Source organism: Mobula birostris, chromosome 12, assembly GCF_030028105.1.
Source record: "Mobula birostris isolate sMobBir1 chromosome 12, sMobBir1.hap1, whole genome shotgun sequence".
NCBI lineage: Eukaryota > Metazoa > Chordata > Chondrichthyes > Myliobatiformes > Myliobatidae > Mobula > Mobula birostris.
The window spans coordinates 46,144,673-46,168,375 of record NC_092381.1 but is presented as its reverse complement, the minus strand read 5'-3'; the positions used below and the strand labels follow the sequence as shown (position 1 = coordinate 46,168,375).

The window sequence follows — 23,703 nt, the reverse complement described above, 5'->3', positions numbered from 1 at the left end:
CGTCCGGTGCTCCCGATGTGGCCTTCTATATATTGGTGAGACCCGACACAGACTGGGAGATCGTTTTGCTGAACACCGATGCTTTGCCCGCCAGAGAAAGCAGGATCTCCTAGTGGCCACACATTTTAATTCCACATCCCATTCCCATTTTGAAATGTCTATCCTCAGCCTTCTCTACTGTAAAGATGAAGCCACACTCAGGTTGGAGGAACAACACCTTATATTCCGTCTGGGTAGCCTCCAACCTGATGGCATGAACATTGACTTCTCAAACTTCCGCTAATGCCCCACCTCCCCCTCGTACCCATCCGTTATTTATTTATATACACACTTTCTTTTTCTCTCTCTCCTTTTTCTCCCTCTGTTCCTCTGACTATACCCCTTGCCCATCCTCTGGGTTTCCCCACCTCCCCCTTTTCCTTCTCCCTAGGCCTCCTGTCCCATGATCCTCTCATATCCCTTTTGCCAATCAACTTGCCAGCTCTCGGCTCCATCCCTCCCCCTCCTGTCTTCTCCTATCATTTTGAATCTCCCCCTCCCCCTCCCCCTCCCCCTCCCCTCCCCTCCCCTCCCCTCCCCTCCCCTCCCCTCCCCCCCCCCTCCCCTCCCCTCCCCTCCCCCCTCCCCTCCCCTCCCCCCTCCCCCCTCCCCCCTCCCCTCCCCTCCCCCCCTCCTCCCCTCCCCCCCTCCCCCCCTCCCCCCTCCCCCTCCCCTCCCCCCCTCCCCCTCCCCTCCCCCCCTCCCCCTCCCCTCCCCCTTCCCTCCCCTCCCCTCCCCCTTCCCTCCCCTCCCCTCCCCTCCCCCTCCCCTCCCCCTCCCCTCCCCCCCCTTCCCTCCCCTCCCCCTCCCCTCCCCCTCCCCTCCCCTCCCCCTCCCCTCCCCCTTCCCTCCCCCTTCCCTCCCCTCCCCTCCCCCTTCCCTCCCCTCCCCTCCCCCTTCCCTCCCCTCCCCCTTCCCTCCCCCTTCCCTCCCCCTTCCCTCCCCTCCCCCTTCCCTCCCCTCCCCTCCCCCTTCCCTCCCCTCCCCTCCCCTCCCCTCCCCCTTTCATCCCCTCCCCTCCCCCTTTCATCCCCTCCCCTCCCCCTTTCATCCCATCCCATCCCCTCCCCTCCCCCTTTCAAATCTCTTACCATCTCTTCTTTCAGTTAGTCCTGACGAAGGGTCTCCGCCCGAAACGTCGACTGTACCTCTTCCTAGAGATGCTGCCTGGCCTGCTGTGTTCACCAGTAACTTTGATGTGTGTTGCTTGAAATTCCAGCATCTGCAGATTTCCTCGTGTTTGCGTCTCTACCAATGGCTGCATTTTCACCTTTTTAAACAGAGCCCCCTTTCCAAAAATATGTCTAATTGCCTACTCCTATATTTTATCTTAACCCAATTTTAAATTACTCTTAAAGCATTTGAAACTCAATTGCCAGTAATTTACTGAGGACTGTAAAGGCCCCAGTTCTAATGTGAGTGCTTTTAGAAATAGATACATACTTTAAGATTATCTTCCAGTTCCATTCTGGAATTGTCTCTAGCACAGTTGGTGCATTCGCCTTTCTAATGCCTTTAGTCCATGGTTCGAAGTTACTCAGGCTGTACCACTATTTTGGGAAAGGAGAGCTCGGTGTAATTTTAACATTTGACATTAGTGCAAAACGGACGACATTGACCCCTTTCGACCTTCCATTCCTTTGATGTCAAAGCAAGATTATTCAAAGGAGATTAACAAGTAAATCGTGGAGCTTGCAGGCAGACTGAAGACAACCTTTTCCACCCGATCTCGAATACACTTTAAGAAAACGGGAGAGAAGTTACTTTAGTCACTAAGTGACTAAAAAGAATGTTTCATTTTGATGACTGTTGGCAAACAGTAAGCATCAATTAAATTTGCGATATTTTTGTGCTTATTGCGACGGTTTTGCGGCATTGTCTGCGCTGACCGGGGCAGCCTGGGGTTGCGTTACGACTCTGAAAGGGATCTATCTCGACCCATTAACAGTGATGCAGGAATCTGCTTCGAAACGGTCAAATTTTGCTGCTGCCCTGCCTAAATTTAGTTTTCTTTTATTGTTCGCAACTATGTTTCTCACCGCAGCCATGGTGATTTTCTTTCTCGTTCTCCCCTCCGAAGAAAAGAACAAAGATTTTTATGCTTTTAAAACAGTAAACATCAGAGGCAAGTTAATTTCACTGGAGAAGTACAGAGGGTCGGTAAGTTAGCAACTCCACGCTGTAATTAACCTGGCACGGTAATAGACTGTGCAAAGTTACCCATTTAATGAAACAAAACTTAAACCTTACGAGTAAATCTAAGCTTCGAGAATAGATGCTCTAACTGAAAAATCAGTTGACTGCTGCATCGGTAAACCCAGGAGCGGCGGAGGGGCCCTTTGAGGGCTCTGACCGTATACGTGGCATCGTCAATTAAAAAAATAACCTTTCTTCCCAGTCGTGCACACTTACCGCTGGAAAACATATAGATATGCTTAAAAGCGCTGAAAAGCAATCTTACAATATCTTACACAAGTTAGCGAATGCTTCGGGCCAATCGATTGCATTTGATAAAATCCAGCCATCGCTTTCTAAAACTAACTAGTTGTGTTTGAACATTCAATCGTAGATTAACAGATTAATACAGTTTTAGAGGAAGCCTTTGGGTCCATTCTGTTGATTATTACAACTGACCAGTTATTTCACTGTTTTCCAGAGTAATATTTTTGCCTTTGATTTCTTTTTTTCATTTGATGGACTCTTTACACGGGCAGTGCATTCGAGGGATCTCACTAACTTCAAATACTTTTAAACAGTCCTTCTGATGCATCTAATTATTTTGCTGGTTAAATCTTTGTCCTCTTGTTATTAACTTGCGGCTCCCAGAAGCAATTTCTTCTCCCTCTGTAAAATACCCCTTAACCACCTCTGTCCAAAGGAATTGATTCTGGCTTCTCCTGATTCTCCATGAAACTGATGTTGCTTATCCTGGTTCAATTCTCTTAATCCCTTCTGCACATTCTCTCTGATTTCAATCCTCCAGAAGCACGGTGAGCAGAATTCGGCAGCAGCCTAACCGATTATCTTTAAAAGCTAAATAGATATGTTTCAGAATCAGATTTATCATCACTAACTTAATGATGTAAAATGTTGTTTTGTGGTGATAGTATAGTGCAAAGACATAAAACTACAAAGATGAATAGTGCAAAAAGAAGGAATAATGAGGCATTATCCATGGGATCACTGTTAAGAGGTCTGATGGCAGAGGGGGAAAAGCTATTTCTAAATGGTTGAGTGTAGGCCAGGCTTCTCCAATGGTGGTAGTGAGAAGAAGGCATATCCCAGATGGTGAGAACTAACTTTAGAGATGGATGCTGCCTTCTTGAAGCACTGCCTCTTGAAGATGCCCTCAATAGTGGGGAGGGTTTTGTGCCTGTGATGGGATTGACTGACTCTACAACTGTCTGCAGCCCCTTGCAATACAATCATGTGCATTGGAGCCTCCATATCAGACTGTGATTCACACAGTCAGAGTGCTCCCCACTGTACATCTATAGAAATGTGAAGTGGCTCTGGTGAAATACTGAACCTCCTCAAACTTGTAACAGAGTAGAGCTGCTGGTGTTTTTGCACTGTGCCAATAAGGCCAAGGAAACCATTTGCTCAACTATTCATTGTGTTCCTGCATCTTTTTAAAAATCATATCAATTACAGTAGTTCATGTTGCTTCTTTCTAAAAAAGTTGTCATGAAAGCATATTTCTTTATGTTAAATTCCAAGTGGCATTAAACTCAACTCATTCATCTAGTTATGTCATTTTGAAATGTTATTACTATTAATTATTATTATTATTATTAAGAAAACAACCTCTCCCTCATTGTCAGAAAAACAAAGGAGCTGGTTGTGGATTACAGGAGGAATGGAGGTGGGTTAGCCCCTATTAACATCAATGGATCTGCGGTTGAGAGGGTGAACAGCTTTAAGTTCCTCAGCATAAAAATCACGGAGGATCTCACATGGTCTGTACAAACTGGCTGTGTGGTGAAAAAAGCACAACAGCGCTTCTTTCACCTCAGATGGTTGAGGAAATTTGATATTGGCCCCCAAATCCTAAGAACTTTCTACAGGGGTACAATTGATAGCATCCTGACTGGCTGCATCACTGCCTGGTGTGGGAACTGTACTTCCCTCAATCACAGGATTCTGTAGAGAGTGGTGTGGACAGCCCAGCACATCTGTAGTTGTGAACTTCCCATGATTCAGGACATTTACAAGGACAGGTGTGAAAAAAGATCCCATAGGATCATTGGGGACCCGAGTCACCCCAACCACATTCTATATTCCAGCTGCTACCATCCGGGAAACAGTACCGCAGCATAAAATCCAGGACCAACAGGCTCTGGGACCGGTTCTTCCACCAGGCCATCAGACTGATTAACTCATGCTGATTTGAGTGTATTTCTATGTTACAATGACTGTTCTATTTATTATAAATTTCTATGATTGCACATTTAGATGGAGAGGTAACGTAAAGATTTTTACTCCTCATGTTTGTGAAGGATGTAAGAAATAAAGTCAATTCAATTCAATATTACTACTCTTCTAACCTTAGTATTCCCTGCACACTTTTTGAATATATGTCTTGTATGCCCAAGTCCAGAAGGAGCAGTTGACCTGCGATTCAGAACTCAGAGAGCACTGTAGTGTGTATTCCTTATGTTTGAAATTGAGTTCCCTAACACTCTCAGCATTCGCTCTCTGTCATATCTTATTTACCAATGCTTCCAGTGACTCTGACCACATTAAAATTATGGAATTGACATGTCCAATATGTGTTTGTTTCCAAACATCGTTGAAAGACTAAATACATCACATCAAATATGTTATCTTCATCACTGAGAATTTACTCAACATGATTTCCTTCTACTCCCTGTATACTCATGGCTGTGTGGCTGGATTCTGCTCTAACTCCACCTGCAAATTTTCAGATGATCCCACTGTAGTGGGCCAAATCTCCAATAACAATGAGTCAGAGTGCAAGGTGGGATGTACAGAGTTTAGTAACATATTGTCAAGGCATCAACTTTTCTCCCAACAGTACCAAATCAAAACAGCTAGTCATTGAATTCAGGAAGGTGGTGGGGGAGCAGGTAGCGGATGTTTGTGGGCACACACTACATGTCTTTGTCGGTGGTCCTGAGGTTGAGTGCTTTAAATTCCTTGTCTTGATCCAACCACATAGACATCATGGTCAAGAAAGCTCACCAATGCCTGTACTTCCTCAATGCTAAGGAAAGTTTTCACGCCTTGTTGACCCTTTGCAATTTTTAGTCTCTCCTCCATGGACTGTGTCTATACTTCTCACTGTCTCAGTAAAGCAGCCAGCATAATCAAAGACATCACCCACCCTGGACATTCTTGAATTGCATTGAAATATTACTTGTATCCTTCACATACGTGAGGAGTAAAAATCCTTTACGTTATGTCTCTGTCTAAATGTGCAATGTGCAATCATAGTAATTTATAATAAATAAAACAATCAATGTAACATTTCTTCTCCCCTCTCCCACTGAGAAGAAGATACTAACACCTGAAAGCATGTCCCACCAGGCTCAAGGATCACTTCTGCCCCACTGATAGGAGACTACTGAATGGTCCCCTAGTATGATGAAACAAACTCTTCACTCATAATCTACCACATTATGACCTTTCACCTTATTGTCTACACGCACTGCACTTTCTCTGTAGGTGCTACACTTCACTCTGCATTCCGTTACTGTTACTGTATCCGTTACCTTGTACTGCCTCAATGCACTGTCTAATGATTTGATCTGTATGAACAGAATGTAAGACAAGCTTTCCACTGTACCTTGGTACATTGACAATAATAAACCAGTTCCAATTCCAATGTCCTAAGGTCATGCAAGGCAATAGATAAAGGCAAGTCTTCCCTGATTTTTTTAAACAGTGAGTGTAACATAGCAGCCCTTCTGCATCCAGGAAGAATTGGAAGAATGTGCTCAAGTTTATCACACCTTCCACCCTTGCTTTACTTCGCAACTTAGGATGCAACTTTTTGGGTCAGGTGATGTTCCTAATTTAAGGATGACCAACTTTTAAATACTTCCTTTCTATCTATTGTTCTGCTGTCCCATATTATTTTTACCTCTGTCTGTATTGTATTATTGACATGATCTTCTTCCTTAATGAAAATCTCATTTAGGACTTCTTTAAACATCCCTATCCTTATTCCTCAATTGTAACTAATAGATCTGTATTCTGTTCTTCAGTTAAACAATTCGTCTGTTCTGTTTTTATTTGTTCAATCTCCTTTTTCTCCCTTGCCTTTTTGCAACACGTTGAAGTCAGGAATATTGACCACACAAAGGTGGGAACAACTGCATTTGACATCAAGAAAGATTTGACCAAGTGTGGCATCAAGGAGCCTAAATAAAACTGAAAAAGCATCAAGTGGAAAACACACCAATGTTTGGAGTCATTCCTTGAACAAAGTGTTTTGGCTTTTGGAGGTCAATCATCCCACTCCAAGGATATCACTACAGAGTTTTCAAAATGTATCCTATCAAAACCACCTTTCAACTGCTTCATCAACTATGGTTTTTTTTCCCTATCATAATGTCAAAGGTAAGGAAGTTCACTGATTGTAGTACAAAGATCACTTCCATTCTTAACTGCTCAGTAAGTGAAGCAGCCTACGCTTGCGTGTAGCACAACCCACATTCAAACATGGACGTGACAAATATTTTTCATGCCTCTAAATCATCCCAGGCAATAGCTCTCTACAAGAAACACTATCCACCTACCTTTGGGTTTCACTGATATCACCATTGACATCCTGGGCAAATCTAATCCTCATTTAATTTAGTATACCCTCTGTTTATCTTCCTTTTTATATCCAGGCTTGCTTTGTGAAGATTTCTATTCTACTCCCATTGTGCTAGTTTTCCACATTCACATGAAGCACTGGCATCACCATGGTTTGGGAACAATCTGTCCCATCAATTGAGCTCCTTGGTCTTCTAGTGCTTGTGCTTCACTGGAAATAAGCCCTGCTTTTCCACACTGGTCTTTAGCTTTAAGTATCCTAATCTATCACAATTTATAGAAGCTTGAGAAGTAGAACTTTTTAATTTAACTTTCTCTTCCTGAGCAGACAAGAGGAAGTTCAATTCCTACTGATGTTGTTTGTTCCAACACAAACCTCAATAACTGGATTTTTCCATTCCATTCCAAATTTCTCTTCAATTTATAGAACAGTACCATAATCATTTAGACTGAGGAGTGGTGTTCATACTCATACAGAATGAATACTACTTGTTGAGGATAAATGCTGCTTAGGTAGACCCTGCAACTTTTCAAGGAAAATTGAATAATATTTGAAGGAAAGGAAGCTATGGAGCTACGTGAAGAGTGTAGGGCAGTAATGTAATTTCTGTATTGCAGAAGCAAAGAGCCTATGTGTAAATTTTGGAATGTATTTGTCTATGCTCTAAACTCTGCAATGCTGGTATTTAATCACTGCAATGGCAATTGCAGTGCCATTGCCATTTAAGATTGCACCTAGCTACCACCTCCTGAGCCCTTAGTAAGTCATTTTTTAAAATGAGTTTAACCTCGGTAATCAGAAAATTCATATGGCTTTCTATATTTTGGTTCCCATCTTTTAAAACAAGATACTAAGACAGATATCAGGAAATTTGTCTGACCTAAATGAAATGTCTGCGAGTGATTTGAATTGGGGCCTTTGGTCTCATTTCAATAACTTAAATAATGCTTTCCAAATCATTACAAGGATGAAAATCTCTCTATTTTTAGCTGCATCTGTTAATATCACTTAGCTTTAAATGTAAAGACATTTCACCTTGTGTTGTAAACAGACAGCTCACCTCTTTAACAAATGGAACTTGTTTGCTTCACTTTGGACAAAATATCATGCAGTCATGAAAAGAACTACATTTAGTAAATACTTGTGCCGGTTTTTTTCTATCGTAGGTTCGTGTGCAGAAAAAATTTCTAACTATGCCAACAGCCTTGCTATTTTCAATGCACTCCTGGCTGGCTTCCTGCATTTCATATGTCATCAACTAAGACGTCTGTTGTTCTAATTTCCACCGCTTGCCCAACCCCTTTCTGTGCTGCCTGGCATTGACTCCTGGTTAAATTGTCAATTTAAAAATTCTTCTTTTCAAATCCCTTCATCATCTTGGAGGGACTCCCCTCCCCCAATCTTTGTGTTTCTCCTTCGGCCCTGTAACATAACCCCATCCTAGGTTTTTTCTCATCCAAGAACTTGCCAAGCCATTGGCAGCCATGCCATCAGGTGTTGAGGACCTAAGTTCTGGATTCCTTCCTAAAGCCTCACCACCTCCCTTTCCTCCTTTAAAATGCTTTAAAATCTACCTTTCTGATTCAGATTTTAATCTAGTTGCTCTTTACGTGGCTCCATGATGTGTTTCAGAGCAACCCTGGACACTTTGATAGTTTTTGTTATTCAATATTTATTACAGTTGCCTTGCACTTCCTTTTCACAAGAGGGCACTATTGATCAATTGCTCAGCAGTTAAAAATACTTTAACATGATTTCACACAGTTGAAGTATTGATCTCTTATTTGGACATTGGTTCCGGCGAAGGTGATGCCTATTCACATTCTGATATTCAGCAAATTTTTGACTTTTGAATCGGAAGTTAGATACAAGCCGGAGGTCTGACATTACCCAAATATTCATTGCAGCTGCTCATTTGGTGCCCTCCTGTGTTCCTTTCCCGTTCCTATCTATCCATCAAGGTTCTCTCTCCCTTTTTTTCACCTCTCCCATTCTCTCCTCTCTTACTTCTAACCTAGACTTGTTTTCTACCCTCACCCTGATCTACTTGCCCATCATCCCTATCCCACCTTTAACCTACTAGTCCCTGACTCACCCTTGCCTCTCGCCTCTTTATATTGGTTATTTCCCCTCGACAGAATGCCCTGGTACTGTATGAGAGGTTATTCGTAAATGAACAATTCACAAGTGAAGACATGCCAGTGAAAAATTCTGTCAGTCATTAGGGAGGCGGATTCAACAAGGTAGTGCTGATAAGTGGTGACACTTTGTGTTCAGTCACGAACCAGCACATCCAGATGCCTTCCCCGTCATTGTGAGGGATTTCAACCAGGCCAACTTGAAGAACTCTCTGAACAACGACCACCAGCATATCATCTGTGGAACCAGAGGAGCCAACACACTTGACCACTGTCATACCACCATCAAGAACACTTACCACGCCCTGTGAAAGTTGCAGTAAGGCGAGGATTGAAGACAATGACTAAACAAGGATAACCTGGGGCAGTTGTAGCCAAGTGAGACCACAGAGACATCTCTGCTCACTACAGATGAGATATGCGGGGGTTCCTACAGCAGTGTGTTCTCAAGCCAGACGGGTGAGGCCTCTGTAGTGGAATTTTTCCAGAAAGGTCTTCCTAAAACATAGAGTCCCTTTACACAGTAGGGAGTGCCAGGGACAGACGAGATAGAATAATGGAAGGATGTGAAACATACCCAACAACTAAGGGACAATTGCCTTTACTAACTTCAAAATATCATTAGCTGTTGGCTTGAAACTTTCGATTGATTTTAACACCTCTTTTGTGAATGGCAATTGATCTTGCAAATAAGGAGTTCAAGTATATCAAATTTACCAAACGGTTAATATCTGTAACTGATACGCCAATTCTGTATAATTCTGTTCCGACTTCAGAAGAATGTGGGTGACAGGGGCCCATGCTGTTCTCCTTGTGCACAAACATAATTAAAAGAATGTTTGAGTCATAAGATTGCTTGTGTTCTGGGCCCAGTTATTTTAATTATTTTATCTAATTTTATTTTATTTTATTATTGGCGATAACAGCCACAATTTGAAAAGTCTGATCACTAGTAACTCCTACTCCTGGAATACAGGCAGAGACTAAACTCAGTACAGCAACTGTGGTGAGGACCAAGAAAGTACGGTCAAAAGGGAGGCGGGGGGGGGTGCTTAAAGGACTGCTTTGAGTAGGTGGACTGGACAATTTGCAGGGACTTATCTTCAAATCTGAATGAATATGCCACAGTTGTTACTGGCTTTACCAAAATCTTTGTGGGTGAGAGTGTGCCTTCGAGAACATACCAGGCATATCCAAACCAAAGGGCATGGATGAGCCAGGAGATTCGTAGTCTGCTGAGGGCCAGAATTGTGGCTTTTAAGACTGGTGATCCAGAACTATGCAAGAAGTCCAGCTGTGACCAATGGAAGGGTACTTTAAGAGCTAAGAAACAATTCTGACTGAGGTTAGAGACAGAATCAGATGCTCATCAGCTCTGGCAGGGTTTGCAGTCCATTACTTCCTACAAGGCAAAGCCTAACATCATGAATGGCTGTGGTGTTTCACTCTCTAATTTGCTCAACACTGTTCATGCACGCTTTGAATGGGAGAATAAAACTACGCCTGTGCAAATGCCAGCAGCATCTGATCACCCTGTGACCTCTGTCTTGGAAGCCAATGTCATAACATCTTTGGCGAGAGTGAACGTTCACAGGGCATCAGGCCCTGGTTTGGCACTGAAACCCTGTGTCAACCAATTGGCAGGAGTGTTCAAGGACATCTTCAACCTCTCACTTGCAGTTGAACGTTTCCACCTGCATCAAAAGGGCGTCAATCATACCAGTGCCCAAGAAGAGCAGGGTAAACTGCCTCGGCCAGTTGCTCTCATATCTACTGTGATGAAGTGCTTTGAGAGGTTGGTCATGGCCAAAATCAACTCCTGCCTAAGGAAGGACCAGGACCCACTGCAATTTGCCTATCGCTACTACATGTCTACAGTGGATGCAGTCTCACTCTCTACTTGGCCGTGGATCACCTGGACAATAGCAATAGGAACGTCAAGCTACGGCTAATTGATAAGAACTCAGTGCTCAGCACCATCAAATCTTCAGTACTTAGCAACAAACTCCAAAATCTGGATACCTCCCTCTGCAGCTGGATTTTGGACTTCCTCATTGTGAGACCATAGTCAGTGCCGATTGGAAATAACATCTCCTCCTCACTGACAATCAGCACTGGCACCGCACAAGGACGTGTGCTTAGCTCACTGGTCTACTCTGTCTACACCCATGATGCACAGCTCAAACGCCATCTATAAGTTTGCCGATGACACAGCCATTGTTGACAGAATTTCAGATGTTGATGAAAAGGCGTACAGAGTGAGACAGCTCATCTAGTTGGGTGGTGCCAGAACAAAAACCTTGCACTCAATGTCAGTAAGTCCAAGAAACTGATTGTGGATTTCAGGAAGGAGGAGTTGAGGGAACACACACCAGTCCTCATCGAGGGATCTGGAGTGGAAAGGGTGAGCAGTTTGAAGTTCCTGGCTGTCAACATCTCTGAAGATCTATCTTGGGACCAGCATATTGATGCAATCACAAAGAAGGCATAGCAGCAGTTGTATTTTGTAAGGAGTCTGAAGAGACTGGGTAAGACAACAAAGACACTTACAAATGTTTACAGGTGTTCTGTGGATAGCATTCCAACTGGTTGCATCGCTGTCTGGAATGGAGGGTTGACTACACGGGATTGGGGAAAGCTGGAGAAAGTTGTGAACTCAGCCAGTTACATCATGGGCAGTAGCCTGCCTTGCATCGAGGACATCTTCAAAAGGCAATTCCTCAAAAAGGCAGCATCCTTCATTAAGGATCCCTATCATCCAGGACATGCTGTCCTCTCACTGCTACCATCGAGGAGGGTGTACAGGAGACTGATGACACACACTCCGAACTTTAGGAACAGCTTCTTCCCCTCCACCATCAGGTTTCTGAATGAACAATGAACCCCTGTACACAATTTTCTTTTGCTCTTTTTGCACTACTTAATTGAAATATTTTAAAGCTTTTTTCATTGTAATTATAGTTTTTTTATTATTGTGTATTGCAATATACTGCTGCCGCAAAACAACACACTTCATGTCATAAGCCAGTGATAGGAAACCGGATTCTGATTTTGATTAATTTGGAGGCAGCATCTGGTCTATTTTAATTTGGGTGAAAATCAGTGGATCACCCATGTCATTGCTCATGAACAAGTCCAAAAGCAAAGTTTATCCACACCATTTCCCACTCTTAGCTCCTTACTGCTCTTCTTGTTCCTGGATAACAAAGTTTGATCCTTTTGGAATCTGCCTGGCCATCTACGAGCTATTGGAAGGGACTTTCTGATTGGAGTCAACCCCAAAAGGATAAGGAGCAATGAAAAGAAGTAGGTTGGAAAGAGAAGACATGGGCCAAACATGAGCAGATAGGACGAGCATAGATTGGAATCCTGGTCAGCATGAACCTGTTGGGCCAAAAGGCTGTTTCTTTTCTGTCTGACTATGACTGTACAGGGAGGAACAAGCTTGGGCCATTCTCCACAGTTAGGAAACAGGGTTTTGAATTTTATGATTGAAACATGTTTTCCAAATGGTGACATATTGATCCACAGTAAAAAAAACCTGCGTGAATCCATGAATAGAGCAATCAAGCTAGGTCATAAAGAATTACCAAAATTTCATTGGGAAGAAGCTTTCACACCTGATCATTTTTGTGTGCTTGCTTTGTTTTAATTTTAGTAACTGCTCCTTATTAGAAAGAAGTTCTTTTTCTTTTCAAGAATGTAGGTGACTTTATTGTAGAAGCTCATCTTTGGCCACCAGCACTACAGGTCCTCTCCAGCTTCTGAATGTCTGAGTTATTGCACGCTGAACCTATGAGGGGGCACTTGGGAGACTAGCAGAATAGCTGGAGATGGATTTATCGGCCACTGCCGGATAGGGAGTTGGGAATTTCAATGTGTCTTCTCTCCACAACGCCTGTCCCTCTCCCCCTATACCATCTAAGTGCACAATAATTGGGTGTGGGTCAAGTCAAACAAAACTGGGAGTATTGAGCTTGTTCGTGAAGCTGGCTGGTGGCTGCTTTTCTCATTCCTGCTCCCCCTCTCCTCACAGCCATTTCTCTTATCCTCCTCCACATGCTGTTGTTTGTTCACTTCTCATTTTATGAACAATTCCAGTTACAAACAATTCTTAGGAATTAAACCATATTATAATCTGTGGACTGCCTGTGTTCTGTACAGATCATATTCTTGTGCCTTCCACTTTGATTCCAATACAACTGAGCATTTGAAAGGAACACCACTGGCAGCTGATAATTTAATGCCACGTAGACAAAATTCTGTGCATTTGACACTAGTGACTGTTAATAAATTTCACCCTATAGATTCTCCTATTTGGAACAGCTGCAAGTCCAATAATGGCATTGTTCAGGTAATGCACCATTACCCTTCATGCTCTTAATGGTTTTCTGCTCTCTTACAGTCAGATCAATAGATTATGATTTTATGATTTGTTGCCTTAGAAACAGAAAAGAGAGAGAGAATTACAATGGCAGTCTTTTTAACCCTTATTTAAAGCTCAAGAAGAGCAGACCTAGCTACAAGTAGGAATGCTTCCATCAATTGCTGTAGTTTTATTCATACCTATTAATTTTGTATTCATAATTAAATTGGTTATGTTATATCTTGGCAGTATTAAAATTTTGAGTTGTTTGCAACCCTGCAAATCATTGCAAACCATGCACTTGACAGCATGTGAATTGGCCAACGTACATTTCACAAATTGACTTTCAATAACAAACACAAAATGTCACCATTTTCAAACAATTGGCTTTAGCAAGTTTTCACTTTGTAACACTCCTCCAGTGAATGGCATAGCTTGACTTGCTGCATGCATTTTTTTGTATAAAGGCTTGTATCACTGCTTAATACTGAGAACCTAGCTGACTAGAAACTGCCAGTGTACAAAGAAACAATGGCCTGTTGTGCATTATAGAAATATACTCAGTGGTCACTTTATTAGGTACTTCCTATGCCTAATAAAGTAGCCACTCAGTAAATGTTCATGGTCTCTTGCTGTAGACCATCCACTTCAAGGTTTGATGTGATGTGTGTTCACAGATGCTCTTCTGCACACCACTGTTGTATCGTGTGGTTATTTGAGTTACTGTTGCCTTCCTCTCAGCTTGAACTAGTCTGGCCATTCTCCTCTGAACTCTCTCATTAACAAGGTGTTTTCACCCACAAAACTGCTACTTACTGGATGTTTTTCAATATTTCAACATTCTCTGTAAACTCTAGAAACTTTTATGCATGAAAATCCCAAGGGAATCGTAGTTTCTGAGATACTCAATGCACCCCGCCTGGCACCGATCAAAGTCACGTAGATCACATGTCTTTCCTATTCCGATATTTGGTTTGAACAACAACTGAAACTCTTGACCATGCTTTTATGTATTGAGTTGCAGCACATGATTGTGTGATTAGATAACTCACACAAAATGCTGGAGGAACTCAGCAGGCCAGGCGGCACCTATGGAAAAGAGTACAGTGGACGTTTCGGGCCGAGACCCTTCAGCAGTGTGTTGCTTGGATTTTCTCTTTTTTTTGTGGCTGATTAGATGCTTGCATTAACACACAGGTGTACAGGTGTGTCTAATAAAATGGCCACAGATTGTATATTGATTGCAGGACCTCGAGGTGATCTGGTCACACATAATACTAAGTATAGCAGCTGACCTGATTAGAGTAAACACCAAGCTACCGCACAAGAAACCATAAGTGGGCACCTGTTAGTAACAATGAACAGCATGGTATAATCAGAGCCACCACACACCAATGTTCAGACCAATTTGGCAACATCCTCTAAAAGCAACACAAAAATAATATCTTGGTGCAATGCTTTATTTTGGTTGGTTTGTTATTTCAAATGAACATGAAATAAGGGTGTTAAATTGAAACCAATAGCCAACTGGAAGCACTGCTCCCTCATTTTTTCTAGACAGTGAGAGGCTGTAAAGCTCTGATGTGCAGTGAGATATGTATGTCCTAGTTGCATGACTTGCAAAAGCCACAGGCAATATATATTATTATCTGTTATCAGCACAACAAATAAATATTAGGAAACGTTAATATTTCAGCCACAGCAAATATATGTTAGTAGTGTTGATATATTATCACTTTATTATCAGCCACAGCAAATATATATTCAGAGCATTGCTTGAGGAATTGAATACCAAAGTAGTGAGTTCCGACTTCATTGATAGCATATCTGGAAAACTGTGTGTATTATCAGACTCCTTATCTAAGGGAGTGTGTAAATGTGTTGGACGTTGTTCAGGGATTTAATAGATTGGTACCTGGAATGGGCAGTCTGTCGTGTGAGAAAAGGTCGGACTGCCAAAGGTAGTATCTGGTGGAATTTTGAAGCGTGAGCAGGCACTTGACTAGATTGAAACGTATCAGCTTCTGTGGAGTCTTGACAGCATGACAATTGAGAAGATGCCTCCTTGGTGGGAGATCTAGAACTAGATATTTCTGTTTAGGAATAAGAAGCTGTTAGTTTATGAAGAGATAAGGGGAACACTTTATCGGAGGGTTGTGATGCTTTGCAAGTCCCTTATTCCTACTTTCTCCAGTTGATCAGCTAACAAAGTGCAAACTTTATAAAATGTTCAAATGCAGCCAGTTGATAAAAGCAGTCATCAGTTTGTTATAGACTCCATACGCACACATACATGTGTTTGATGGTTGCACTTTGACCATCATATATTCTGTTAAAGTGGATGGTTCATCTGACAAATGGTATTGTGTTGTTCTTATGCAGCACCAGATATAATTTCTCAAACTTTATTTTGTAGTTGCTTTTGCTCTTCTGAGGAGATTATATGGTACTGGAGGATGGGCATGTCTGTAGAACAAGTGTGATTCTCCCTGTGTTTTTGTTATCCTTTGGCTTTAATCTTAAACTACAATCCTTGTGTATTTTTCTGTTCTCCTTTGACAGGTTTCGTTAGTTGTTAATGTCGCCAGTGAGTGTGGCTTCACAGAAGATCACTACAAAGACCTCCAGCAGTTGCAACGGGAATTGGGGCCAATGCATTTCAATGTCCTCGGATTCCCCTGTAACCAATTTGGGAATCAAGAGCCGGGAACTGACCAAGACATTGAGAAGTTTGTTCGCAAAACCTATGGAGTTTCCTTCCCGTTGTTCAGTAAGATTGCTGTCAAAGGCACTGGAGCAAATGCAGCATTCAAATATTTGATAGGTGAGCATGAGATGCCTTATAATTTAGTTTGAAACCTGACACAAATTAAAAATAGAATCAATTTCTAATATTCAAAATTTACAGATTCTTTTCTATGAGGAGAACATGATTAGAACCTTATGTGAGAATTTCTAATAATATTCTATTACTGTCTTAATATTTTCGGTGCTCTGAGATATACATGTCAGAATGTGAAGATCGGAGGAATATGCACCATGTGTAGAAATAAGAGATGAGTGTCAATGGATTTCATTAGCTTAATTGATTCCTTTCCAGAGAGGCTACCTGACCTGTTGAGTTCCTCCAGCATTTTTCCTATGTTCTAATAACTTATCCTGAATTATCCAAGGTTTTTACTGTATTTAGAATTTCGGTAAATCTTTGCCTATTAATAATCTATCCTTTATGGTGAAACAAACTTGTGTTCTCTCTCAGTTCCAATGAAGGGTTTCAGACCTGAAAGATTAATTCCATCACCTGCATGTGTGGATAGAGAAACACAAATGATTCCACCATTTCCTGGTTTTTATTCTGTTTTGCGCAGTTTTGAAAAATGCATTCTTTATTTTGCTGAAATAAAGTTTTGAATTTTTTTAGATATTACATCAAGTAACAGCAATAGTTCTCAACCTTCCTTGCCCTGTATCTTATCCCATCCCGCCTTTTCACAGACACACAACCTCTAGAACTTTAGGCAAGTGGCCATTTGCCTCTTGTGATTTGAGATTTGTTGTCACTGAGCAATATAAGGCATTACAAAGTAAGTAGTAATTTATAAATAATCATAATTTTTATGCAGAGCACATTTCTAGTTCCCATGTTCATGTAAAGTAGAAGATTCTGATGACATACAAAAACTTGTTTGTTAGTTCTTTCTCTCCCCACAGATGCTGCTTGACCTCCTAAGTATTTCAAGCATTTCTGTCTCTTTTTTTTTACTTACCGTGACTTTTGTATCCACCAACTTGAAAATGTAACTAAAATGATTTTAATTTGGCATTTGCTAACGTTCTTGGTTGCCAGCTACTGAATTAAAACCATTTTAGTTACGCTATAGTTCTCAATTCCCTGATCTTTCAAACATTTATTTACCTCCTCAAGCCTGGGACTGAGAATTCTGAAGATTCACCACTCTCTATACGATTTTCCTATGCACCTCAGTTGTTAATGGTGGTTCCTATAAGACCTGGTTTTGTTTCACATATATTTGTTTTTAATTAAGGCTTACAGTCTACTTGGTTCACTTTTGTAATATCTCCAGACTTTGCCAGGACCTACACTTCATTCTAGATCATTTATAATAATGCCAAAGCTGAGCTCCTGAAACAGGCCCCCTTGGGAATTTACTGCATAATTACTTTCCAGCTGATGATATTTCCTATTCCAATAAAACTTTGAGGTCAGGCAATTACATATATACTGTAAAATGTTTTTTATTATTTCCCAAGCAGGTATGTTCTATACCCCATTCTGGGATACTTGTTTACTCTTCCATGGTTATGTAGCTTAACGTTGTATGATGCAGTAAGAAGACTGATGGATGGAAGATTGAGGAAAAAACAATAATGGTTGTTTCACCTGAATGCCATCAAACTGAACTTCCAGTAATCCATCTATCATCCACAACTATTTTAATAGTTATCTGCAAGAATATACAGTATTTTAAAAACACTTGTAGTGATTTTTTGTCTTTAAATTGATAACTCAAAAATTTCTGCAAGGGGCAAATACTCAATGGAGGTAGGTGACATAGTGGCCAGGATTATGAACTCCTGAGGAATAACTATTTTGCTGATCTGGGCCAGAGGTAGTAAACCTGATTCAGTAGCTCATGGTTTTGGTATCTGACTATTAATTAGATAGTACTTGACTTAAATGCGTGGCTAAGTAACCTAGGGCCAATTTTAAGAGCAAGCAAGTACATGTTGATTTCAGAGCTAAAATCCAATAAAAGCTAGCAATTAAGCGATTGACACCAATCAGGACTTGGTGCGGGAATTCTGAACTTGCTGGAGCACACATGCATAGTTGTGTGTAAATGTAAACAGAATCTGTGGTATTTCCCGGAAAATACAGGCCTTGTAAATGTAAAATGAAAAGAAAAGAGTGCTAGAAATGTTCAGAAGATCTCACAATGCTAAAATGTTAATGTTATTTCTTTCTCTATTGTTATCAGATTTGTTGACTATTTTGGGCACAGTGTTATTTTTTATTTTAGACTATTAGCATCTCTATTATCTGCCTTTGTTTATAAATCCAGCATTTAATATAATAATCTTAACACAAGAGTGACAGTAATTGAATGTAAACTGATAATGTTATTCAGAATGAATGAGTGCTGTGAGAAATGGAAAGTTTTTCCCAAAGGTTGAGTTGTCCTCATCTGAAATTGGGTGTAGATGTGGAAGAAATCTACGTTTGATGCATACATGCACCATGGAATGGCTTATCTACAAAACACATCCTGCCAACCCCATGTGGCCTTCCACTGATCGCATGCCTCTCAAGCACCAAGATCACTACTTCTAGATTTGCTCGTCTCTGTTCCTGCTGCTGACACCCCGTTCATTCACACTCCATTCCTTAGTCACCTCAGAGTCTAACTGCTTCACTGTTCTTCTGGCAAGCAACCCCTTTTGCATCCTAGCAAAGTGTTCATACCAAAATCTGTTCATTCCTCTCACTGGCCTCCATTCCACCATCCTTTCTGTGTTTCTTGATTCAAGTGAGTCACCAGTCAGGTCACAAACTGATTTTAAAATTCTTGTCTTTATTTCTAAATCTCTCCATGACCTCAGCTCTTGCTCTGTCAAAACCCTTCTGATGTACTACAAGCCTATAACCTCTCCAATTCTGCTGTCTTGCATTTCCAAGTTTAATCCTTCCTCTATTTAAAGTGTGTCCTAAGCTGTCATATCTTTAACTGTGAAACGCCCTTCCTAAGCTTTACTGCCACTCTCTCTCTTTGCTCCTTTAAGACTGTCTTAAAAACATCCTCACGTTTTTGATTGCCTGTCGTAAGTGCAGTCAGGGAACAAATTCAAATTTCTAACACCCCCCAGTAATTTTCCTGCACATCCTGATGGTTTTGTGAAATGCACTGATATGTGTCCTACGTTAAGTATGCTTTTACAAGTCAGGGTAGAGTATAGCTGTACAATCAGGGAAAAGTAAATGGAAGTCTGTATACCTAAAAACTGTTTGTTTTTCTTCATTCCTTTGTAGACTCCATTGGTAAGGAACCAGACTGGAATTTCTGGAAGTATCTTGTGGATCCAAATGGTAAGGTGGTCAATGCTTGGCCACCTAATGTTTCAGTTGTAGAAATAAAGCCACAAATTGTATCGCTAGTGAGACAACTCATAGTGAAACGCAAAGAAGAATTGTAACCTGACCCTGAATTAATGTTCTATAATTCAATTGCACATTCAATTGGTCAATAGTTTGTGTTTTAAGTTTTGTTTTGTGAAGCCCATTAATTTGTATGAACCATAATATTGTGTTTTTCTCAAATGCAAGAAAAAAGCCAATTCAACCACTATTTATACAGTGTTACAATTTACCTGTCTTTTTTAAGAAAAACATATGCTTAACTTCAGTAGTGCAAACACAAGAAAATCTGCAGATGCTGGAAATCCAAGCAACACGCACAGAATGCTGGTGAACGCAGCAGGCCAGGCAGCATCTATAGGAAGAAGTACAGTCGACGTTTCGGACGGAGACCCTTTGTCAGTACTTCTTCCTATAGATGCTGCTTGGCTTGATGCGTTCCACCAGCATTTTGTGTGTGCTGCTTTAACTTCAATAGTTCCATATGAAATTTACACAAGTTTTGTTTATTGTGCTGAGGAAATGAGCAGAATTCATGAAAGTTCTAAAAAAAAATAATTACAGGTTAAAACTCATTATGTCATACCAGTTCTTCAATATTAGGAAAAATGGGCCCATTTCTCCATTCCTAAGGGGTAATTTTAATTTGGAGTTTAAAATTAAAATTTTAATTTTAAGGGAATAGGACAAGGGAATAGGCTGAGCACTACATGTGATTTTAACATCAGTCCTTTTCAATTGACAGTGTGAATCAGATGGAAAGGGCTATTTAGGTGATGGGTGGCAGTGGAATTCTTAAGGTACCCTGGAGGTTCAGCCTGATCTGTTGAGAGAGCGGACAGTCTACAGCAAGGTAGACCTCACTTTTTCTTTTATGATCTTTAAAAGTCTTCCAGTTTCTTTTGGCCCCATAGGGAGTTTTATTTTAAACACTTCTCTTCTTGTTGTACATACTCACGCACCCACTAAAGGTCATATTTAAAGTTCCACTTGAGGACTGATTTGGTACTTTTACCCTTTGGTTAAAATCTGGATTGAACAGAGACAAAACCACTGTTTAGTCACACAATCGGTAAGCAATTTTATTGCCTAGGAATGGAAGTGTAGGGTTAAAAAATGCTTTTCATCTACACTCCATCTTTCTGTTAGTGTGTGATAAATGTGAAGAGTAGAAGTGATGCTTTTTTTTGGGAGGAGAACATATGTTAAGGAGATGCCCAACATCAATTTTATTTAATTGTGTGGCATAGTAGTGTTATGGTTGGACTGCTCTAATGCAGGGAAGAATAATTATTTTTACTTACAATCATACTTGTGTCTCTCCTGCGACTGGATGTAATTAACAAAATTTTGCGGTTCAAATTCTTAGCTTGTGAGAGAAAATTTATCATTTGTGGATTAACAATTTCCTTTAAAATTTATAGTAGATGGGTTTTTGTTCCCCTTTTCTAATGCAACAGCCTTTAACCTCCAGGAAGATAACTTCTGCTCTGCTCTTACTAAAGATTACAGGGAATGGATGTAGAAAAGTAGGGCATGCCTTCAATCTTCTGTTCGTCTGGGACCCTCCACAAAAATAGAACCCAGACTGAAATAACTATTTAACCATACTATTGTTTTAAATTATATTACACCATAGAAAAAAATCTTATTTGTGATGCAGCATGTTCAATGCATTTTTTAAACCAATTTCCCAGAAATATTGTGTCATGTATTACTAGGTCAAAGGTTAGTTTCCTATCGGATCTGTTTTTGCTTTCATATTGGTGCTGCTTTATGACAGTGTTCTTAATGATAAGGTTTCCTGCAATTCTCCAGTTCTGCTCAATGGGTACCTGAGGAAACTGTTCAATGAATACATGGAATAAAATTTTGTATCACTTCAAATTCATATTGCCTCATTCGTAAGTGTACAGTAGGTCATAGTTACAATCTCCTCTCTATCCATGCTTCATTGTAGCTCAGATCAGAAATTGGTATCTCCTATTCTATCCAGCATGGACAATTTTATTTGTTCAACTAGATGACAGGCACTGGTATGTGACAAATGATAAGAGATTAGTGTTTTTTTTTTGTGTAATCATTTTTAATTATTGGAAGTAACAAACTTAATGGTATTATGCTATAAACATTTCCATTTTTGTTCTTTACAACAGTGAATTTTACAGTAAACTGAAACAGACATGACAAACTAAAAGCTAAACTAGAAAGTACGTCATTATATGACTTCCATTTTCTATAAAGTGAAGAAAAATAAACCTTTTGTCGAGAGAAAATGTTTTTTTTAAAAGATCATCTATACTAAACAGTGTTTTGGAAATGAAGATAAGGGCTTTCTGAATAGAGAAAATTATTCAGCCTACTCTCTGAGTGGACCATCAAGCACCTATTTGCACTAAATCTACATCACACTAAATTTATGTGATCCCTGCCTCTCCTGAGATTCTGCTGCTCATGGACTAGAGGCAATTTATAATGACAATTAACTTACCAACCCACACGTCTGTGGGATATGTGAGGAAAGTCGAGAACCTACTATGACCTACTGTACACTTACGAATGAGGCAATATGAATTTGAAGTGATACAAAATTTTATTCCATGTATCCATTGAACAGTTGCACATTGAACAAATGCACATGGTAACGGGGGAATGTGCAAACTTCAAGCAGCACCAGAGATCGGTGTTGAAACTGGATCACTGGAGATGTGAGACAGCAGCACCATTAACTGTGCCACTACTATAGCACTGACTTCTTGACCCTTGTCAAACAATATTATTTTCCTGGCATATAACCTATTATAAATTCTTAATTACGTTTGTGCTTAATTGTACCTTGCTGTCTCCCAATTCTTATGCCATGTCTCAGATTGTTCTCTGGGCCGCTATCACAAAATTTAGTTCTGTTCTGATGACGTAAATGAGGATCAGGAGATAGGGTGGCTCTTGTCTCAAGACCTTGTCTCTGATATTGATGGTTCCAGTTCCTCTTAAAGCCTCTGGGTATTCTCTTCATCTTCCAGCATTCATAGGTACAGTAAAACTCTTGTCAATCTGACACTCGTGACATTGATCGGCAGTTTCTCTGGAGTATTGGACCTTGTTCCAACTAACACGGTCAGTGCCTTTTCATATGTTACATAGTAGAATGATAAATGTTCTAAGGAACCTGATAATTTTGAAGGAAGCAACAACCCATCTGCTGAAGGAACTGAGTGGGTTGAACAGCGTCTCTGGGGTGAAAAAAATTGTCACCATCTTCATTTGAAACTCTGCCTCGGGACACAATTCAGTTCCATTATCCCCACAGGTGCTGCTCAACCTGTGGCATTCCTCCAGCATATTGTTGGTCCAGGTCCCAATATTTCCAGTCTTTTGTGCCTCCTTGTTTCAAAGGAATTTTGGAACCAGGGACCCAGTGAACAGGAAGGGAATGGGGGGAATGGGGGAGTTGGAGCGAAGTGCAGCAACATCACCTGATGAGCCAGTTGTTGAACCATCAGGATTTCTGAGTAGTTGGAGAGCGGACTATCAATTTTACTTATGATATGACAAAGATCACTGCAGTCCACTCTGCTGAAGTAAGACACTAACTATGATCTTCATGAATAACAGAGCAAGTTTTTAAAGCTCAGGAGGTCTCTGCCTGCTCCTTTTTCTTATATTTTCATGGAAGCAGGAGTTGGCATTTTAATCCTTTATAGCTGCTGTCTTTATCATTAAAATCTTTTAACTTTGCTCCACTAACTTCATATCCCTTAATATTTAAACACCTGGTGAGCTCTGTATTGAATATACTTAACCTTTGTGCTGTTGGAGATGATGCCTCCTGCTTCTTCCTACCCACGTACCAAGAAATTTCAATCCTATATCCACCCTATCAAATCCCATAGGAGCTTTCTATATTTTAATTCTTTCAAACTCGGGCCTAGCTCTTGTCTGTTTAAATATCTGCTCTTAGAACATATGGTGGTTCACTTTTAAGTGTGTTTTGAATGGTCTAGAAAAGTGATGGTGTCCTTGTGACCTTGTTCTTAGTAAAGAACACAGGTTTGACAAGCCTGCTGAAGTAGCCTTGGGTTGTAATTATAGTTCATTTTGTGTATGATATGAACCTGCAGACCTGGTGTATTGCCAATGGATCCTGGAGAAAAGGAGGAAGTTACAAAGGTTGTGGGGTCAAGACTGAAGGGTGCTAAATTGCCTTGATTTTGGAATA

At 40.7% G+C, this 23,703-nt stretch overlaps 1 protein-coding gene across 1 annotated transcript; it reads left to right on the top strand.

The window, feature by feature from the left end:
- The first annotated feature begins 1,985 nt into the window (after window positions 1–1,985).
- gpx7 (glutathione peroxidase 7) lies at window positions 1,986–19,828 on the top strand. Its single transcript, XM_072274655.1, has 3 exons — window positions 1,986–2,199; window positions 15,893–16,154; window positions 19,380–19,828. The coding sequence occupies exons 1-3, from the start codon at window positions 1,990–1,992 to the stop codon at window positions 19,541–19,543; spliced, it is 636 nt and encodes a 211-aa protein (XP_072130756.1). The 5' UTR covers window positions 1,986–1,989; the 3' UTR covers window positions 19,544–19,828.
- The last annotated feature ends 3,875 nt before the right edge of the window (window positions 19,829–23,703 follow it).

Coding starts and splice junctions, on each gene's coding strand:
- gpx7 (XM_072274655.1), top strand. CDS start 1,990: ATGCAGGAATCTGCTTCGAAACGGTCAAATTTTGCTGCTGCCCTGCCT. Junction 2,200..15,892: donor TGGAGAAGTACAGAGGGTCG/GTAAGTTAGCAA, acceptor CTCCTTTGACAG/GTTTCGTTAGTTGTTAATGT. Junction 16,155..19,379: donor AGCATTCAAATATTTGATAG/GTGAGCATGAGA, acceptor ATTCCTTTGTAG/ACTCCATTGGTAAGGAACCA.